General features: G+C 44.8%; 1 protein-coding gene across 5 annotated transcripts in view; it reads right to left on the reverse strand.

Annotated features, from left to right (window-relative positions):
• GPAT4 (glycerol-3-phosphate acyltransferase 4) overlaps nt 1-17,098 on the reverse strand; it is a 39,181-nt gene extending 22,083 nt beyond the window's left edge. For 2 of the 5 annotated variants that reach the window (XM_032288107.1, XM_032288104.1), the window contains exons 1-2: nt 16,993-17,098; nt 2,115-3,126 (exon numbers count right to left, since the gene is read on the reverse strand). In XM_032288107.1, the coding sequence (XP_032143998.1) occupies nt 2,115-2,279 (165 nt within the window). In that variant the 5' untranslated portion in view covers nt 2,280-3,126; nt 16,993-17,098. Of the gene's footprint in view, nt 1-1,089; nt 1,109-2,114; nt 3,127-4,204; nt 4,511-16,992 lie in introns of those variants that run through there. The other 3 variants (XM_032288105.1, XM_032288109.1, XM_032288108.1) reach the window with 3 other exon arrangements.
• Between the last annotated feature and the right edge of the window lie 2,490 nt (nt 17,099-19,588).

Consider the following 19,588-nt stretch of genomic DNA (forward strand, 5'->3'; position numbering starts at 1 on the left):
AGCGAAACTCCGTCTCAAAAAAAAAGAAAAAAAAAAAAAAAAGATTTTCTTGGACTAAAATATATGAAAACTACATTTCCTGATTAATTAAAATAAATACATTAGAAAAACAGCCAGTCCAAAGACTGACTAGATCACTACTCCTCACACGTTAGTACGCATCTGACTCACCTGTGCAGAGTCTAACTCAATAGATCTGGGGTGGGCCTGCAATGGCCATTTCTAACCAGCTGCTCGTTGACACTCGTGGCGGCTCTCCAGACCACACTCTGAGTAGCAAGGACCGAGATACAGATAACCCCAAGTCCATCCTAAGCAATGCTCAAAGATCGGTTCTTAAAAACAGGTACTCCAACAAATGCACGTACACGTAGCAGCACGATTCAAAATAGCCAAAGGAGGTGGAAACAGCCCATCCTTGTCCATCAATGGATGAAAGGATAAGCAAATTATGTAAAATACAATTCAGCCCCCCAGCCACAAACACACAGAAGAGAAGTAGTGACATGTGCTATGCTGCTGATGAACCTTGAAAATGTTATGCTGAGTGAAAGAAGCCAGACACAAAAGGGCATATTTGGTATAATTCCATTCACATGAAATATGCAGAATAGGTAAATTCAGAGACAGATGCAGGTGCAGTTGCCAGGGGCTGGTGGGGAGGGAGGAATGGGGAGTGAATGCTTAATGAGTGTGGGACTGATGAAAATGTGGTGAACTGGACAAAAAACAATGTGAATAAACACCACTGAACTGTTCACTCTAAAATGATTAAGTTTATGTTGTCAATTTCTCCTCTGTTTTCTTAAATGTAGGAAAAAAACATATGCTTACAGGCATAGTAAGTACCAAAAAAGATAAAACCCAAGATTCAACAATAAACATAAAAATATTTCCCACTATAATGTAACATTTCATATAGCTCACTTAATCTGAGTCTTTTTCTTCACTGATAAAATGTAGATATAAATAAAATGCAGATTGATAAAATACCTGTCTACCACAGAATTATAAGGAACCAAAGAAAAATGATAAAAGTTACTCTCAAAACCAAAAGACACAATATGGGCTGGGTACAGTGACTCACACCTGTAATCCCAGCACTTTGGGAGGCTGAGGTGGGCAGATCACTTGAGGTCAGGAGTTTGAGACCAGACTGGCCAACATGGTGAAACCCTGTCTCTACTAAAAATACAAAACAATTAGCCAGTTGTGGCAGCGGGCACTTGTAATTCTAGCTACTTAGGAGGCTGAGGTAGGTGTATTACTTGAACCCCAGAGGCAGAGGTTGCAGTAGGCCGAGATCATGCCACTGCACTCCAACCTGGGCAACAGAGCAAGACTCCCTCTCAAAAAAAAAAAAAAAAAAAAAGAAAAAGAAAGATACAAGATGAACAAATAATGCTGTATTATTTTTACCACTATAAGCGCACTTCTCAAATTATACACGAATCCCTAAAGATTTGGTGACTACTAAAAACAGACGTTACAATTAAATCACCAAACCTGTGCTGAGGTATTTAAGTCTTGTGGGCGAGATCAACTTTCAAAAGCATCCCTCTCACCCATTTCCTTACAATGTAACCAGTCTGGTATAATTCAATGGTCAGGTAAATTTTGACATATGTTCAGAAATGTATCTTTCGCTTCTATCTTTAAGAAAATAAAACAATTCAAATGCCCTTTTCTGTCCATTCTTTTAGTGTGAAATGCAAGGACCTACTTAGAATGAATGCCGGGAGAGAAGAGCCTCTCCCAGGCTTCTCAGTGATGGAATATGCCTGCAGCAGCTTCGAGCTATGACATCTGTTATGTAAGAAGAAACAGAGATTGGCCGTGCTTTTCTTTCATTCTAAGCCCCATTCTCTTTGAAATGAACAGGCAGTATGTGTAGTCACGGTATAGGTCCCTCTGCTCAGCATGAATCAAACACACAAGTACCTTTCAAAAGTACACATTTAGTTATTCTTTTTAGTCAAAAACCCACTTCCCATTCTCCCAACTTTCTCCCTATCTAACAAAGAGATAACAACAGTCCCGTAAGAACAACTCTTTTTGCTAAAAGCACTTCCTCTCTCCGCTGTGAAGCAACCTTTTGTAACAGCACAACTTACCGCAAATATTTTTAACAGAGTTTTCATGTAGAGTTTGCGGATACCAAAGGAGACTCCAAAAATGGCTGGCACTATGATGAAAACGAGAAGGAGGGTGAAGAGGACAGTCAGGGAGATGCCCAGAAGGTTGACAATCAGGCTATCAAAAGGCAGCAACAGGAACATGGTTGAGGATCCGGGCCAGGCCAGCACCTGCCTCCCCAAGAACAAACAGCAGACTTCAGATGGTCCTTCCCAACAGCACCAGCCAGGGAAAGGAAGCAAATTCCCGAAGAACAGCAAACCCCATTCCAAACTCAATGCCCTTCAACCGCCTGAACAGAAGGCCTGGGAGGAGAATGACGGGAAAACAGGGCCACAGGAGGCAGCTGCAAACACCAGGTCTCTCCGGAACGGAGGGACTCTGGAAATAAATGAAGCTCGATGGGTCTTCAGTAAAAGCATCCAAGTCCAGACAGAGTTTCTGTGCAAGTGAACAGTGAGGATGGGAGCTCTGCTCTGCTGTCCTGATGCTGCTTCCAGAGGTCTTACGTGGTTTTCCTGCCCAAGAGCATTCAACAGATAAATCTGTCCTGTGGATCTGTCACTGCCAGAAGTACCAGGAAGAGTTCAACTTGGTGCCAGAAAACTCCTGATAACGCCTATGGAGGGGAAACTACTGGCACTGCACACAGAAGGCTTTTGAACTTGAATATGTGGAAATTAAATAATTGTTTTATTTAAAATTCCTTCATAAGCTGAAAAACGTGTTCATTGTAGAGAGTTCATATCTGGCCCCATCCTCCCTGGCAAGGCTCCTGGTGCTCACAGCTCCCAGGACCCTCCCCACCTGGAGAGCTACAGTCTTTGCCAGCAGGAAAGAGACGATGGCATACAATGTCTCATGCTGCAAGCGCTGAGTGTAATTCCAGATGCATCTGGCATTGGTTTCCCCTGGACGCTCTTCTCCCTAAGGCTCTTTCTTAGCAGTAACCTGGGTTCTTGGCAAACAGCTGCTTACATGCTGCCAAAGCTGGGAGAGGGAAACAGAAACATTGTCAGTCACACAAATCAAGAGGCGAAATGTCAACATGCTCGGGGCCAGGGGGACTGTTTCAGCGTGAGCCTAAAACTGCCGGTGTGGTCAATGCCTGCTTCTCAAGTCATCAAGGTCAAAGAGACGAGGCAGAGCCAACAGGTGGCAGACATGGATATGGGAGGGAAACACAGGGGTTTCACAGTTTTCAACCCAAATGATATGATCTGTGGTCAAACTTTCTGAATAGAAAATACATGTATAGAAGACACATTTCAAAGACAAAAAGGGTGTGCTATGGAAAGTACACCTCCCTCCTACCTGTCCCCCAGGTACTCAGAGTGGTTCTGCACAGATGCAACCAAAGGTTGTAACCACCTTTGTATTCTTCCCAAGACATCCTATGTTTCTCCAAGAAAATCACAGTGGTTTTCCATCATCACTGGCCCCCAGGCCTGGCAACAACAATGATGGATTATTCTTCACCTTGCTTTTTGTTTTTAACTTAACATATCTTAGAAGAATGTCCCATCAGTACTCACAGAGCTCCCTCATTCTCCAAGTGCACAGTTTTCAACTTAAGAATGTGCCATGATTTAGTTGACCAGTCTCCCAAGGCTAAACATTGACATTTCTACTTTTTTTGTATAAATAATGCTGTAAGGAATAACCAGGTGACATGCATGACTTAGTATACAAAATGAGCTTAGCAAATAGATTTTCAGGGTAAATTCCTAGAAATGGAATTGCAGAGGAAGAAAAAATACACATTTTTAAATTTGCAAGATCTTGTCACATTTTCCACAGAGATTAAACTCCTCCAGCCTCCCCCCACATTGGCCACTCATTTTGAAATTCCACTATTTCAAATACCTCACAGAAGTATTCCAATTTTACATCGCTCATTCCAAATCCCTGAACTTGGGGTACCCTACCAAAACTCTTGGGCAAACATTTTGGCTTCATACCAATCACCTTCAGGCTCTTCCAAACACTTAGAAGTTTAAGAAATTGAACAAATGAACAAGTACTGACTTTGCCTTAAAATCTGAGAACTCAAGGCTCTTCTCGTTACCTTGTTTGGTTATCCCCAGCCCATCAATCTATACGATTTCCACTTTACACATCAGGAAGCTGAGACAGGTAGACACAGACCCAGTTCCTCTGTATGGCTCCATGACATTCACACACTTCTGAGGACGCTACAAGGACATGCTATTCAGTGGCACTGGGTCAGGAACCCTAGTTCCTAGCTCTGACGGCCACTTCTTACGTTTCCTTCCACTTCATACTGTCATTGCTATTGCTAACATTGACTGAGTGCTTACAACATGCCAAGCATTGCACTAAAGAGCATTTCACATATACCACCCTCACGTGATCCTCATGACGGCTGTACGGTGGAGTCATTGTCATCCGGATCTATAGGCGAGGACGCTGAGGCTGAGAAGATTAAGGACGTCACCCAGGGTGGCAGAGAGTAGGAAGCAGGACAAGTGCATCCATCTCCAGGCCCCTGCTCTGTAACCCCTACTCCTTCCTATCTCCCAAACTACATACCTAAAAATGAAGCAGCACTTCCTTCAAGCCAGCCTGCTCTACAGAACTTCTTGTGATTAGAGAAAACCATCAGGATCTGGACCCCAGTATCAGAATTTGGTGGTGTTCTCAGAATTCAAGGTAGAGACATGCTCTTTCATTTTTATAAACACTTGTACATGCCAGTTTTCTAACGGTGTTCTGGAGGTGGTTCAGGTTTTGGTAACCTGAGTTACCAAAGTCCCTAGGCCTGACCAAGGCAACCGGTCCTTTCCTCCTCTATTGCTGTCTCCCACTCCCCGTGGACAGCACTGCCATGGGAAAGAGGCAGCAAGGGCCTCTGTCCTACTGGCAAGGGTCACACTGAGTTCCACAGACCCAAAGTGACCAACACCAGAGTCACTCTGACCCTCTTCCAGATTGTAGATCACTCCTTCAAGGATCACAACTGGGAATTCCCAAGGTTATTCTGGGTTCATGTCCCCAAACCAGTAAATACATGTTGCAATGAACCAATTTCTTCACCTAGTTCAAGGGTTGGCCAATCACAACCCACCTCTGGCTATAGTCTTTCACAAAGGCTCACAAGTTTTTACATTCTTAGACTCTTTTAAAGAGATGCAAAAAGCAAAGATGTGACAGAGACCATGGCCTGCAGAGCTGAAAATACTCACTATCTGCCCCTTCTATGAAGAGTCTGCACTCATGACCTTGCTGGTCTTTCCTCTGCTCAGAGGCAGTGACCTCTCCCCTGCTGCCCTCCCGGTCCCATCCCACCCCGCCCCACCCCGCCCCCTGAGTTCCTTTTTCTGAGTGCCAGCCTCCAGGACAGAGAACACCAAACTGGCCTAACAAGTTATCTGGCCAACACTAAACAATACTCACACAAATTCTTAGAAGTAGAGGAAAGAGCAAGCCAACTGAGTTTATCAAACTGGCAATGTTTAGAAACTGAAAAATCATTAAAGCTAGAGATAACTGGTGGCTTAAGTAAGGTCCACTTAATACAGACTTTGATGTCTGGAAATATCAGAAAACTATTCACATCAGAACTGAATCAAACCGGAATTTCTAGCTACAAGCATGGCCCCTTAAAGAATGTGAGCTGGGGAAGCCATTCATTCAGAGGGATATTCACTTTTTCTCTCAACGTCCACAGCTGGATTCCAGCCAAACTCACCCAGAATCATCAGGGCCAAAGTTCCTCCACAGCCCAAACATTCCAGAGAATCAGCCAGTTCTGAGCCTTTAGGAAGGAAGCTGCCTCCATTCCAGGAAGGCAACAGAGCCCATCACTAAGCTAACCTAACTCTTCAACCCACGGAATGGCAAATCTGAGCCTTTAGGTCTCCAAATGGCCTCAGTTCTTGGAGTGATGTTCATTCATTCAATAAATACTCACTGGGCACACAGTGTGTGCCAGACGGTACACCAGGTGTTAGCTGTTGTTCAGTGGTGAAGAGACAGGCCTCAGGACACACATCCACAAACAAGCACACAAAAGTCATAATTTCAAACTTTGATGACTGTTGACAAAGAAAACAGACTCCTGGAAAAGAAGAGAACTTAATTTAAATCAAGGCATCTACACCAATTCTGACCCAATCACAAAGTACTGGGCAGGGACTATTGTGGCTCCTAATTGCAGAGTCACATACTTTTCAGCCAGCTCTCTGTGATACAGCCCAACTCAGGGACCATAACTACTAGAATATGTGCAGACAGAGGCCCTGTGCCAACTCAAAATGTAAAAGAAAGGCCACTTTATCAACACATGCTTAGATCACACATGTATTTTTAGAATCCATGTATTTCTGGAGCACACCAAGCACAATGCCTGTTACATGTTAGATCTCAATGAAGGATACATATTATCATTTCATTAGGATCAGAAGAAACTCAGTCTTCAGTTCTAGGTACCAAACTTCAAGAAGGCTTAGAGAGGGAGGCATTACAACGTAGGACACAAAATCCACAAAAAACACAATGTACCTGGCAAACAGTAAGTGTTCAATAAAAAGATTACCCATAAAACAGAGAAATTCACATTGAAACTACAGTGAGATGGCAAAGAAATTGTGATAAACCACTGTACTGGTAAGAATGAGAAAACATCCTCAAATACTGCTGGTTGGAGTGTAAAATGGGTTCAACGTCTATGAAGAACAATTTAGCAACTGCCACCAAAACTTTAAACATACTTAACCTTAGATCCAGCAATTCCACTTCTAGAAATTTATCCTAAGGATAAATCAGACCAATGGTTCCCAACCAAGCATAATTTCTTTACTTCCTTTGGGAACATCTGGCAATATCTGCAGGAATTTTTGGCTGCCACTACTCAGGACGGGAGTGCCACTACTGGCACCTAGTGCAGCGTGCAGGGCAGATGAAGCTGCACATCTTACAATGCACAGGACAGCTCCCACAATGAGGAACTGTCCAGCCCCAAACGTCAGTAGCGCAAAAGTGTATAAACCCTGTATTCTAAAGCATGAGCAAAGTGATAATATACTGGGTTACTGATTACACCATTGTCTGTAGTATCAAAACAAACATCAATGTCCCCCAAAAGAGGATATAATGGAATACTATTCATCTAAGCCCATCACTAGGAAGGAGAAGGAGGATTTGAAGGTATTCCCCAAGAAGTAATGACATTACACTAATGAGGTTTTCAACTACCACTTGTGCCTAAAGGTGTTTACAAGCCCCTAAAATACCTGGAGCATGCTTTCCTATCCAGAAAATGCACATGGCCTGACACAGAGGAAAACACGGCCACAGCCAGTGTCTGCAGAGAATACTGGGGGCAAGCGGGACCTCTCTAGAAAACAGGAACATAAATGCTTGAGGCTTCAATATGGCACTCTGTGCAAACACATGAGCAAAAACTGAGACTCTCACAGTAAATCTGAATCAGGACAGCTGCTATCCATGCACAGATGGCAGGGGCATAAGCCATGTGGACCCTCAGAGACCCAGACAGAGCCATCCCCTGGCTGCTAAAGGCTGCACTGGTTCTCTACTCAGGACGCTGAATTGCATCACTGGGCCTCAGTTCAGATTAAAGAAATTAGAATCTCTGCAGGTACAATCTAGATTTGTTCTTAAGACACTCGAGCGATTCAAATGTGTAACCATTTGAGACTACCGAGTTAAGGGTTCTTAACAGTTAACTGAGTAAGGACAACTGAAACTAAGAAGACAACCATCTCTGAGCACAAATCACCCATAAGTAAAAGGCATCTAGTTCTCTTAAAAAAAAAAAAAAGGAGAGGGAGCATATTCATAAGAGAGGTGGTTCATGCCTGTAATCCTAGCATTTTGGGAGGCCGAGGTGGGTGGATCACATGAGGTCAGGAGTTCAAGACCAGCCTGGCCATCATGGGGAAACCCCATCTTTAAAAAAGAAATTTAAAAAAAAAAAAAAAAAAAAAAAAAGAGAGAGAGGTGGTGAGGATCTAGAACAACATCCCAGGACATAAAACCTGGTGGAAGCCCTTCAGTACTGGAGAGCAGTTAGAAGGCTAGACCAGGCTGGCTGTCACCTAGAAAAAATGGATTTGCTTGAGACATCTGACGCAAGGGAATTGGTGTTATAGTTCGTAGTTATGGGGTATAAATTCTAGCTCAGTATACTAAGAATCCAACCCTCATGCTTTACTGGTGGGAATGTAAGATAATGCAGCTGGGAGAATGGTAAACAAAGTTACCATATCCCTCACAATTCCACTCCTTGGTATATACCCAAGAGAAAGACAAACCGTCTACACAAAACAATCGCACATGAATACTTATAGTGGCATTATTCAGAACAGCCAAAAGACAGAAACAACCAAAATGTCCATCAACTGATGCCTGAATAAACAAAATGGTGCATCCATACAATGGCATCTTTGGCCATAAAAATGAAGAAATGATACAAGCTATGACATGGACGAATCTTCAAAACATCAGACTAAGTAAATGAAACTCATCAAAAAGACCACATATTGATTCCATTTACACAAAATAGGCAAATCTACACAGACAGAAAGTAGATTATCGTTACTTTAGAGCGGGCAAGAGTGGGGAGACACGCGATTGATGGCTAAAAGGTTTCCTTCTGAGGTGATAAAAATGTTCTAAAACTGACTATGTTGATGACTGTACACATCTGTGAACATAATAAATCCCACTGAACTGTACACTTGCAATAGGTGAATTGTATCTCAGTAAAGCTATGTTTAAAAGAACCTAAGATTCGAAAAGAATAGGCTGTGTAGGGAGACCTTTACCTACATCTGCATGCTGCAGAGTGGCAGATACATTAGGGTAGTTAGACCAGATGTCTTCTAAAATTCCTTCCTGAAACAAGTTTTTTGTCCTTATGTCTTTATTTAAAATTGCAGAATGTCAGGGAAGCAGTAAAGCATGATGGTCAAACATACATGGAATCAGACAAGCTACATTCAAAACCAGCCTTCCCTACTTTCTGGCTGTCTGACCTCAAAAAAGTAACATTTCATGCTTCTGTTTTCTCATCTGTAAAGTGGGAACAATACAGATCCTGTGGTATTGTTGTGAGGACTGAACGTGATGCCTATCAAGCTATCAGTGCAGTGCTTGGCACAAAATTCTCAACAGACAGAAGCATCTACTGCTAAATCACCATAAAGCTGGAGGCATTAAAAATAAAATGATGACAAATCACAACTTTATTAGTTACCCTTTCAGAATTCTAGTCCAACTTCTTCATTTTATGGCTTGAATAACTGACCCCTGGAAGGGTTCAATGACTGGGACAAGTTATAAAACTGGCTGGTAACAGAGGCAGGAATACAACTCCCCTCTGATGCCCAGTCTAGTGCATTTCCTGCTCCCCAGGCTGACTCCTCACGTGCTTTGGGGTGGGTTGCAATTCAGAGAAAAGCCATTCATTTCTCCTCGTTTACTGCCAGGACACAGGCTTACCAAATGCCCCAACTGTGATGTCTGTGATGTAAACAAACACGCACACACAGACACAAGGAAATGTGTGCTAGGCTGAATTTACTGTCGAGTGTATCGGGACTAGTAGAGTCTAGGAAATTTGTTCGAACAGGATGCTGCTGCTTAGTGGGGAAAGTGCACAGATGTTTCCAAAGAGACAGGATAGCTCTCAGAGCGACTTGGTTGATGTAAACCTGAAGTGCTGAAAACCCACAACACACACAGCTGGCATCATCCTGGATAAAAATAAATCACCCAAGACAAAGCCAGGATCCAACCTGCCAAAGGATAACTTGACTCACAGGGAAGACAGAACATGGTTGGGTTCAGGGCCTTGGTCTTATGTAAGATCATTATGGCCTCCAAAACTTTGAGTTAGAACTGGATAAGTAACATGGCACTGGTACCAAGTTCACCCCAAAGCAACAGAACCATCTCTTGAAGCTGGCAAAACAAAAAACAGAAAACAAAACCAAAAAAGGACGGATATTTTGATGAGGACAATTTGATTTGCTGGAGCTTTAAAACCCAAGACAATTCATTATATGACCTGAACACTGCTCTGATGGCTCAATTTCAATACCAGTTGACATGTGAGTACTGTGTATGTAATTAGAAGCAGCTTCCTTGCCTTTTTCTTGTTTAAAAAAATCTTCTTAGCCAGTTTACTTCACTCTGCCTAATGATTTTGAAAACCATCCACATTACTGCATGTGTCAAGTTTCTTCCTCTTGATTGCTAAGGTGTATTCCAGTATATGGATATACCACAGCTTCTTCATCCATTCCCCTACTGACGGACACTAAGGTTGTTCCAGCTTGAGGCTATTACAATAAAGCTACTACCTATAGTCAACTATAGTTAGCGAGTCTTTGTATGGACATATACTTCATTTCTCTTGGGTAAATACCTAGGAGTGGAATGACAAATTCTAAGGTTAAGTATGTGTTTCAGCTTTTGTAAAACAGTTCTCTAAATGTGTTGTACCATTTTGTATTCCCACTAACAACAGAGGGAAGTCCCACTTGTTCCACATCTTCACCAATACTTGACATGGTCAGTCTTTTAAATTTAGACATATCATTAGCCAGGTACAGTGGCTTACACCTGTAATCCCAACACTCCGGAAGGCTGAGTGGGAGGATCATTTGAGGACAGGAGTTCAACACCAGCCTGGCTAAAAAGGAGAAATCCCACTTCTACTAAAAATATAAAAATTTGCCAGGCATGGTGGTGCATTCCTGTAATCCCAGCTATGTGGGAGACTTAGGCAGGAGGATCGCTTGAACCCAGGAGGCTGAGGCTGCAGTGAGCCATGATGGTGCCACTGCACTCCAGCCTGAGAAACACAGCAAGACCCTGTTTTAAAAAAAGGAAAGCTTTTCATCACAAACGCACAAATTTGTGACATCAGACTTTTTTGTCATGTCTCTGCAAATTCAAAATACTTGTAATTGTGCAGAGAAAAATCACTAAAACATCAAAGAAAAAGCCAACGACCACAACCGCAAACTCTAACCACAGACCTGAACATTACTAAGCAAAATAAAACGTTCCTTCATCTTTATGTTCCACTGACAGTGATTCTCTGCAGTCCAACAGAGCAACTACTAGCCATGTGTGACCTTGGAGCACTTGAACTGTGCTGTGCATGTAAAATACACACTAGAGTTCCATGACTTAGTAGGAAAACAGTGCATGTAAAATAACCCATTAATAATTTTTATATTGATTACTTATCGAAGTACTATTTTGGATAAACTAGGTTAAATAAAATATATTGTTAAAATTATTTTCACCTGTTTCTTTTTACTTTATAAATTTTAAAAAAAATTAAATTGAGTTTCACTTGCAAGAGCAAAAAAGGATCTCATGGAGGTAGACAGTAGAATATAATAGATATCAGAGGCGGGGAAGGGTGGTTAATGAATTGGAAAAAAAAAAACTTGGATGGAACAAATGCATTCCAGTATTCAATGGCAAAACAGGATGACTATAGTTAACAATTTCTTGTATGTATGTATATACATATGTGTGTGTGTGTATATATGTGTATATTTAGATATGCTTTTTTTTTTTTCTTTTTAAGACAGAGTCTCACTCTGTGGCCCAGGCTGGAGTGCAGTGGCGCAATCTCTGCTCACTGCAATATCCGCCTGCTGGGTTCAAGCGATTCTCGTGCCTCAGCCTCCCTTGTACCTGGGATTACAGGCATAGGCCATGGAACCAGGCTAGTTTTTTGTCTTTTGGGGTTTTTTTTGGTATTTTTAGTAGAAAAGGGGTTTCATCATGTTGGCCGGGCTGATTTCAAACTCCTGACCTCAAGTGATCCACCCACCACGGCCTCCCAAAGTGCTGGGATTACAGGCATGAGCCACCACATCTGGCCAATTTCATGTGTATTTTAAAACAGAAGATTTGAAATGTTCCCAACACAAAGAAAAGATGTATGTTAGATGCAGTGGCTCACACCCACAATCCTAGCACTTTGGGGGGCCAAGGGGGGTAGATCATGAGGTCAGGAGTTCAAGATCACCGAAACCCCATCTCTACTCAAAATGCAAAAAATTAGCCGGGCATGGTGGTGGGTGCCTGTAATCCTAGCTACTTGGGAGGCTAAGGCACAGAACTGCTCGAACCCAGGAGGCAGAGTTTGTAGTGAGCCAAGATCACACCACTGTACTCAAACCTGGGCAATAGAGCAAGACTCCAACTCAAAAAAAAAAAAAAAAGAAAAAGAAAAAGAAATGATTTATGTTTCAGGTGCTGGATAACCTAAATACTGATTTTATTATTACACATTCTCTCCATATATGCAAATATTACATATACACTATAAATATGTAAAATTACTGCCTGTCAATTTTTTAAAAATTGATACTAATAATTTTACATATTTACAGGGTACAATGTGATGTTTTGAGACACACACACACACACTCACTGTCTCCTGTGGAATGACTAAATCAACACAATCTATTTCTTTGTGCTTTTAAAAAAGCATTAATATGCCGGGTGCGGTGGCTCAAGCCTGTAATCCCAGCACTGTGGGAGGCCAAGGCGGGTGGATCATGAGGTCAAGAGATCGAGACCATCCTGGTCAACATGGTGAAACCCCGTCTCTACTAAAAATACAAAAAATTAGCTGGGCATGGTGGCGTGTGCCTGTAATCCCAGCGACTCAGGAGGCTGGGGCAGGAGAATTGCCTAAACCCAGGAGGCGGAGGTTGCGGTGAGCAGAGATCGCGCCATTGCATTCCAGTCTGGGTAACAAGAGCGAAACTCCGTCTCAAAAAAAAAAAAAAAAAAAAAAAAAAGGCATTAATATAAAATTTTAAATTGTGTACATAGCACATATAGTATTTCTAAGGGACAGCACTGATGAAAAATTTTTAAAGGAAACTCTAAAAATAATATACCTTCAACTGGCAAAGAAAGAAAGATATATGCATACGTGCGTGTGTGTGTGTGTGTCTGTGAGTGTGTCTGTGTGTGTGTGTATGTATATATTTTCCTGCCTATTTTTCCAAGGTGAAGAAATAGATACAGGTACAGCTGAAAGGGCTTAGATCTGGAACCAGGACTACTCTTAGGTTCCAGGCACAACTCTACTATCTGATTTACGTGTCCTTGAATAAATCATTCAGCTTCGGCTGGGTACAGTGCCTCACGCCTGTAATCCCAGCACTTTGGGAGGCTGAGCCGGTCGATCACCTGAGGTCAGGAGTTCGAGACCAGCCTGGCCAACATGGTGAAACCCCATTTCTACTAAAAATTAACTGGGCATGGTGGCACATGCCTGTAATCCCACCTCCTCAGGAGGCTGAGGCAGGGTGATAATCTGAGCTCAGGAGGTAGAGGTTGCAGTGAGCTGAGATCAATCCTGAGCTGTGACATAGTGAGACTCTGTCTCAAAAAAGAAAAAAAAAACATTCAGCTTTTCTTGAACGTGGTGGCTCATGCCTGTAATCCCAACCCTTCAGGAGTCCGAGGTAGAAGGATTGTTTGAGCCAGGGAAGTTGAGAGTGCAGTGAACCTTCACCATGCCACTGCACTCCAGCCTGGGCACAGATAGAGACCCTCTCTGCAAAATAAAAAAATGTCAAGCGCAAACATACTACACTCCTATTTTACAAAGCACTTTTCTATTACTGCAAATCTTCAGCTTACAAATTAACTGGAGATGGTATCCAAACATACTAAGAATTATTACATGAGGCCAAATGAAGAGAGCCCTAGGTGAGCCTCTGTGTTTATGTGGCATGTGCACTTGTCTGTATGTGTTTTAAAGGTGAAAGAGGATATTAAAGGACTTAGGGAAAACGCTAAGCACTTAGAAGGCTCCTTCTAACTCTGAAATTCTATTCTCTTAAAAAACCTTAGTCATAGTATACACTATTACATGGTTTAGTGATACACGGAACGGATGATATTCCACGAAGTTCTCCCCATGAGCACCATGACACAGTAGGAAGTAAATGACATGCCATAATGAGGCTCTGCTTTACCTGAACAAACAATTCTGCAGTACAGTTCATGTTTAACCAAGGTCAAATAATCTCCACATAGCTAAGAGGGTTTTGTTTTGTTTTGTTTTGTTTTTAAAAAAAAGCTAACTTTTGGTGACAAGAACACATAAGAAAAGTGGGTTTTTCTTTAGCAGAAACCACTTAGCAAGTTAGGCTAGCCTCCGGATAGACTAGCCCCAGCACTCCATACACCAAACACAAAATAAACACACACAACACAGTCTCCTCCTCCTCCCTCTTCCATTTTTAGGGGTAATGATTTACCAAGACACACAAATGCTGCCACTGCAGTGGTACTTCCATAAACTGGACATGCATGGCAACTATCGTATTTAGGTCAAATTCACAAAAGAAAAGTCCATTCTGAAAGCAATTGACAACGATGTCATCATATAAATAACCTAAGCTTCCATGAAAACTCAAAGAACCCTAACATGAGGACTTGCTCGTTCCCAGCGTTCCTTGGAGAGGGAGAATATCCCCATTTTAAGGGTAGGAAAATTGAGGAACAATCTACCAGTCTTTGTTGAGATAAGAAAATTTAATAGCATACATTTTGTTAGGAAATGCATATTATAGCTTTCTAAGAAAGTCTAACCCATAGTCCAAGCAGCCCAGATTCGCATCTGTTAATGGTATGAAAGGCTTTCTGAGGATGCTGTTGTTCTCTCAGAAAAAGAGTAAACTGAAGTCATTCTGGTTTCCCTTAGTAACTCTTTCTTAAATAGCTGCGACTGTTATCTAGATCTTTTATAGCTTGTTCTTATTCTCCAACTGGTATACCGCTTCTGAGGTCAAAATTTTACCATGTTCCCTAAAATCTATGATCAGAACTTCTTGTCTGTCCCAAATCTATTTTTAAGAAATAATTTAAGGCATATTCCCTAGTTCTCTTAAATTCTGGAATTTGGTGGAAAAGCCCACGTTCGCCCACCCAAACCCTTCATGGATGTAAGTGTCTTCATCCACAGCCCTCCTACACATTTCTCTTTCCTGAAGGGGAACCCGAAGGCAAGCAGTCATGGGTCTGTGGAAGACAGCCTGGAGGGAGAAGTGGGATTTCCACCTTCAACCTGGGGCTCTGGACAAGTCACTGAACTTCTCTGACCTGCAAGGGCTCAGAAAAAATGAAAACATGGGACAGAGCATTCCAGATGTTCTCAGAGTGTTCTGGATGTTCTCATCCAGATCTAAAATACTTTTATACTCTCTCTCTCTATCTCTCTCCTTTTTCTCTCTTTCTCTTTTACTTTCTCTTTCTTTTTTTTTTTTTTTTTCTTTTTTTGAGATGGAATCTCGCTCTGTCCCCCAGGCTGGAGTGCAGTGGGGCAATCTTGGCTCACCGCAACCTCTGCCTTTGGGGTTCAAGCGATTCTCCTGCCTTGGCCTCCAGAGTAGCTGGGACTACAGGCCCACCGCCTGGCTAATTTTTGTATTTTTAGTAGAGACAGGGTTTCACCATGTTGGCCAGGCAGGTCTCGAACTCCTGACCTCAGGCAATCGGCCTGCCTGGGCCTCCCAAAGTGCTGAATCCAGCCATACTTTTTCTTTTAACCTGTTTGATCACGTTAAGATACTCTTTGCGGCTCTTTCTTCAACTCTATTACATGTTTCTTAGTTGAAGACCTTATAAGAGTAGGCTGTGTTCCAAAACAAAAAGTATGATTTCGTAGTGTGGTTTTCATCATGGAACTGAAGCTACTTTTGACAAATAAGGACTCATCTTGCATCAAGCTCTCCCTGAGACAGACGGGAGGGAAAATGGATGGGGTGTGGATGGACCAGGAATAGTCACAGGTAAGTGGCCGAGGAGGCCAGACCGACTACATCCTGGTTCCCTATTCCATCTACGTTCCTCTGTCTGAAATTCTCCAAAATATAAAGTTAAAAAAAAACAAGCACTCTCTTTCAAAGGCTGAAAAGTATACCGGATTGGCATTATTAAAGGATTTTTCCTACATAGACTTTGGCATGGTATAACTGCTCTTCACACCATTTCCCTTGGATTGAGATATAATCTACAAGACATGAAACTAAGCAGAGCTCCTCAAAGTTCAGCCAAAATTAAGGAAAATGGACCAGAAACAAAATTCCTCAAATGACCTCGAGGTTATCAATGAGATGATCCACGGTGATGCTTGGCACGTGATGGAACTTATTTCCATCAAGCTACACCCTATGTCTCCTATAGGCTATTTTCTGCAACTTTTGAACACCTAAACTTCAGCCCTCCGTGACATGGAAAGCGAGGAAATAAACAAGACCCAGTGGGAGTAGATGCCTCGGAGGGCGCTGAAATAAAAAAGGGAAAGGCAAGGGATTTCGGGAGTTAAGAAATCCTAAAGAAAGAAAAATGGGAGCATGCATTTGCAAAAAGAGAAGGGAAAGGCATGCATCCCAGGGCAGCCAGAGAACACAGGAAGGGGAATGACAGGGAAAGGCCCTTCCTGGTGCTCCAACGCCCCGCAGCCCTCGCCACCCACATTCCCAGACTCCCGGGTCGGGAGGGATGCGGACACCTGGGACTCGGGGGAGGCGAGGGGTCCCGAAGAGCCGGGCTCGGTGGGCAGTGGAGCCGAGAGGCGGGTGGCCGGGGCTCCCGGCGGGCGCGGACCGTTCCACCGCGGGCGGGGAGCACCCGCTCCACCCGCCGGGGATCCCCAGGGCGCGGCGATGGTCCCTCCTGACGCTGGCGCGGCGTCGCCGGGGCGTCCCGGACCGCAGGCCCCGCACGGCCGCCCGAGCCCGGCCCTCGCGCCCCGATCTCGGCCCCCAGGCGGCCGGGGACCTTGAGGGAAAGGGCCAGCTCCCTCCTACTCACCGACCGCGAGGCTCAGCGGCTCCAAATCCCGCGGCGACCGCCTCCTCCCGCCCTTGCAGCCGCCGCGGGCCCAGGCTGCGTCAGGACGTGCGCGCGCCCGCCTTTGTCTACGCCGCCCAACGTGACCCCGCGCCCACCGCCCCGCACGCTCCCGCCGGGCGCGCGGGCCGGCAGGGCGGGGACCTAGGGAGAGCCGGGTGCCGCGTGGCCCGGCCCGCGGGGTGGGCGCTCCCGGGACGCGCGGAGTCGCCCCCTGGCGGGCGAGGGGCGGCTGCCTGGGGAGGGGCGGGGCGGGAGCGGGAGAGGCCGAGCCCTGGTCGCCCCTCGGCTGGCGCGTCCCTCTCAGATAAGGGGAGCCCTTCTCAGCGTCAGGGCAGGATACTGGTTCCCTCCCGGGACGGAGGTTCGCACGTGTGTTCCAGAGAAGGTGAAATCAGCCCTGCACCGCGGGAGGAGGCTAGATCACTAAATCACCTGGTCCTCTTGGGGCCGCTGTCCGTGAGCAGCGACATTCTGCCCATAGAGGACTCAGCTCAGGGCCTGGCACGCTCAAGATCTGTTAGCTGCCAGCACCCTCACCACCATTACCACGACCGCCGTCACACCAGCAGCATCCCTGAGTCTCGCCTGCTTTGCTTGTCAAGCAAAGGGCTCCCTGCGTGGGTGTAGCCCACCTTCGCCCTCCCTCGCAGCTGCACCTTTCCAACTTGTACCTCCACTTGGACCTGCTGTCTCTACTCAAGTCTAGCTGGTGCCTGCTGGAGTTTGCACGTGTGTTTCTTTTACCGTATCTTCTGACTTCAGATGCCTAACCCAAGCTTATTGTCTCCCCTAAAATTGGACCTTCTTAAAATATATATTACCTTTCTTTTTCCTGTTTTTAAAAGACAGTTTGTGGCCGGGCGCGGTGGCTCTGCCTCTAATCCCAACACTTTGGGAGGCCAAGGCGGACGGATCAGGAGGCCAGGAGTTCGAGACCAGCCTGGCCAATATGGTGAAACCTCACCTCTATTAAAAATGCAAAAATTAGCCAGGCGTGGTGGCATGCTCCTGTAGTCCCAGCTACTCGGGAGGCTGAGGCAGAAGAATCTCTTGAACCCAGGAGGCAGAGGTTGAAGTCAGCCGAGATGGCAGCACTGCACTCCAGCCTGGGCAACAGGATGAGATTCCGTCTAAAACAAAACCAAAACAGTTTGCCTTTAGTGTCAAGCCCTGCCGGCTGGTTAACTCTGCAGGCTACTGTCAGATTGTCATTCCATGTTAAATGCATAATCTGATAATGAAATTGTTAGGGTAAAGTCTACATTCTTAGACTTCATAATCTCTGTAAGAGTAATGGGCAGTACATGGTAGTTCATGCAGGTAGTCCTAGCATTTTGGTAGGCCAAAGCAGGAGAATCGCTTGAGGCCAGGAGTTTGAGACTAGCCCGGGCAACACAGTGACACCCCAACTTCTACCAAAAATTTTAAAAATTAAAAAAGAAGGCCGGGCTTGGTGGCTCACGCCTGTAATCCAAGAACTTTGGAGGCCAATGCGGGCGGATCACCTGAGCTCGGGAGTTCAAGACCAGCCTGACCAACATGGTGTAACCCCGTTTTAATTATTAAAAAAAAAGGGGGGCCGGGTGCGGTGGCTCACGCCTGTAATCCCAGCACTTTGGGAGGCCGAGGCGGGTGGATCATGAGGTCAAGAGATCGAGACCATCCTGGTCAACATGGTGAAACCCCGTCTCTACTAAAAATGCAAAAAATTAGCTGGGCATGGTGGCGCGTGCCTATAATCCCAGCTACTCGGGAGGCTGAGGCAGGAGAATTGCCTGAACCCAGGAGGCGGAGGTTGCGGTGAGCCGAGATCGCGCCATTGCACTCCAGCCTGGGCAACAAGAGTGAAACTCTGTCTCAAAAAAAAAAAAAGTTGGGGGAGAGCCAGGCGCAGGTGGCTCATGCCTGTAATCCCAGCACTTTGGGAGGCCGAGGCAGGTGGTTCATGAGTTCAGGAGTTCAAGACCAGCCTGACCAACATGGTGAAACCCCATCTCTGCTAAGAATACAAAAATTAGCTGGGCGTGGTGGCACATGCCTGTAATCCCAGCTACTCGGGAGGCTGAGGGAGGAGAATTGCTTGAACCTGGGAGACAGGGGTGGCAGTGAGCTGAGAGCACGCCACTGCACTCCAGCCTGGTGCCTGGCGACAGTGCGAGACTTGGTCTCAAAAAAAAAAAAAGGAAGAAAACAGACATTATACATTTTTGTGTTCTCCACAGTGCTAGGGATAGGGATTTAAAGTGGCCACCAGGATCACAACTGCTCTTTGGAGTCTTACATCTGGTCTCCTTTTCTGCCCCTAGAACCAGTCTAAGAAGTAGCCCACCTACGGCCAGGTGTGGTGGCTCATGCCTGTAATCCAAGCACTTTGGAGGCCAAGGCGGGCGGATCACCTGAGGTCAGGAGTTCAAGACCAGCCTGACCAACATGGTGAAACCCCATCTTTAAAAAAAAAAAAAATATATATATATATATATGTATAAAGAGGCCGGGCGTGGTGGCTCAAGCCTGTAATCCCAGCACTTTGGGAGGCTGAGGCGGGTGGATCACG

This window comes from Sapajus apella, unplaced genomic scaffold (genome assembly GCF_009761245.1).
Source record: "Sapajus apella isolate SASKATOON/1434 unplaced genomic scaffold, GSC_monkey_1.0 scaffold21, whole genome shotgun sequence".
Classification (NCBI taxonomy): Eukaryota; Metazoa; Chordata; class Mammalia; order Primates; family Cebidae; genus Sapajus; species Sapajus apella.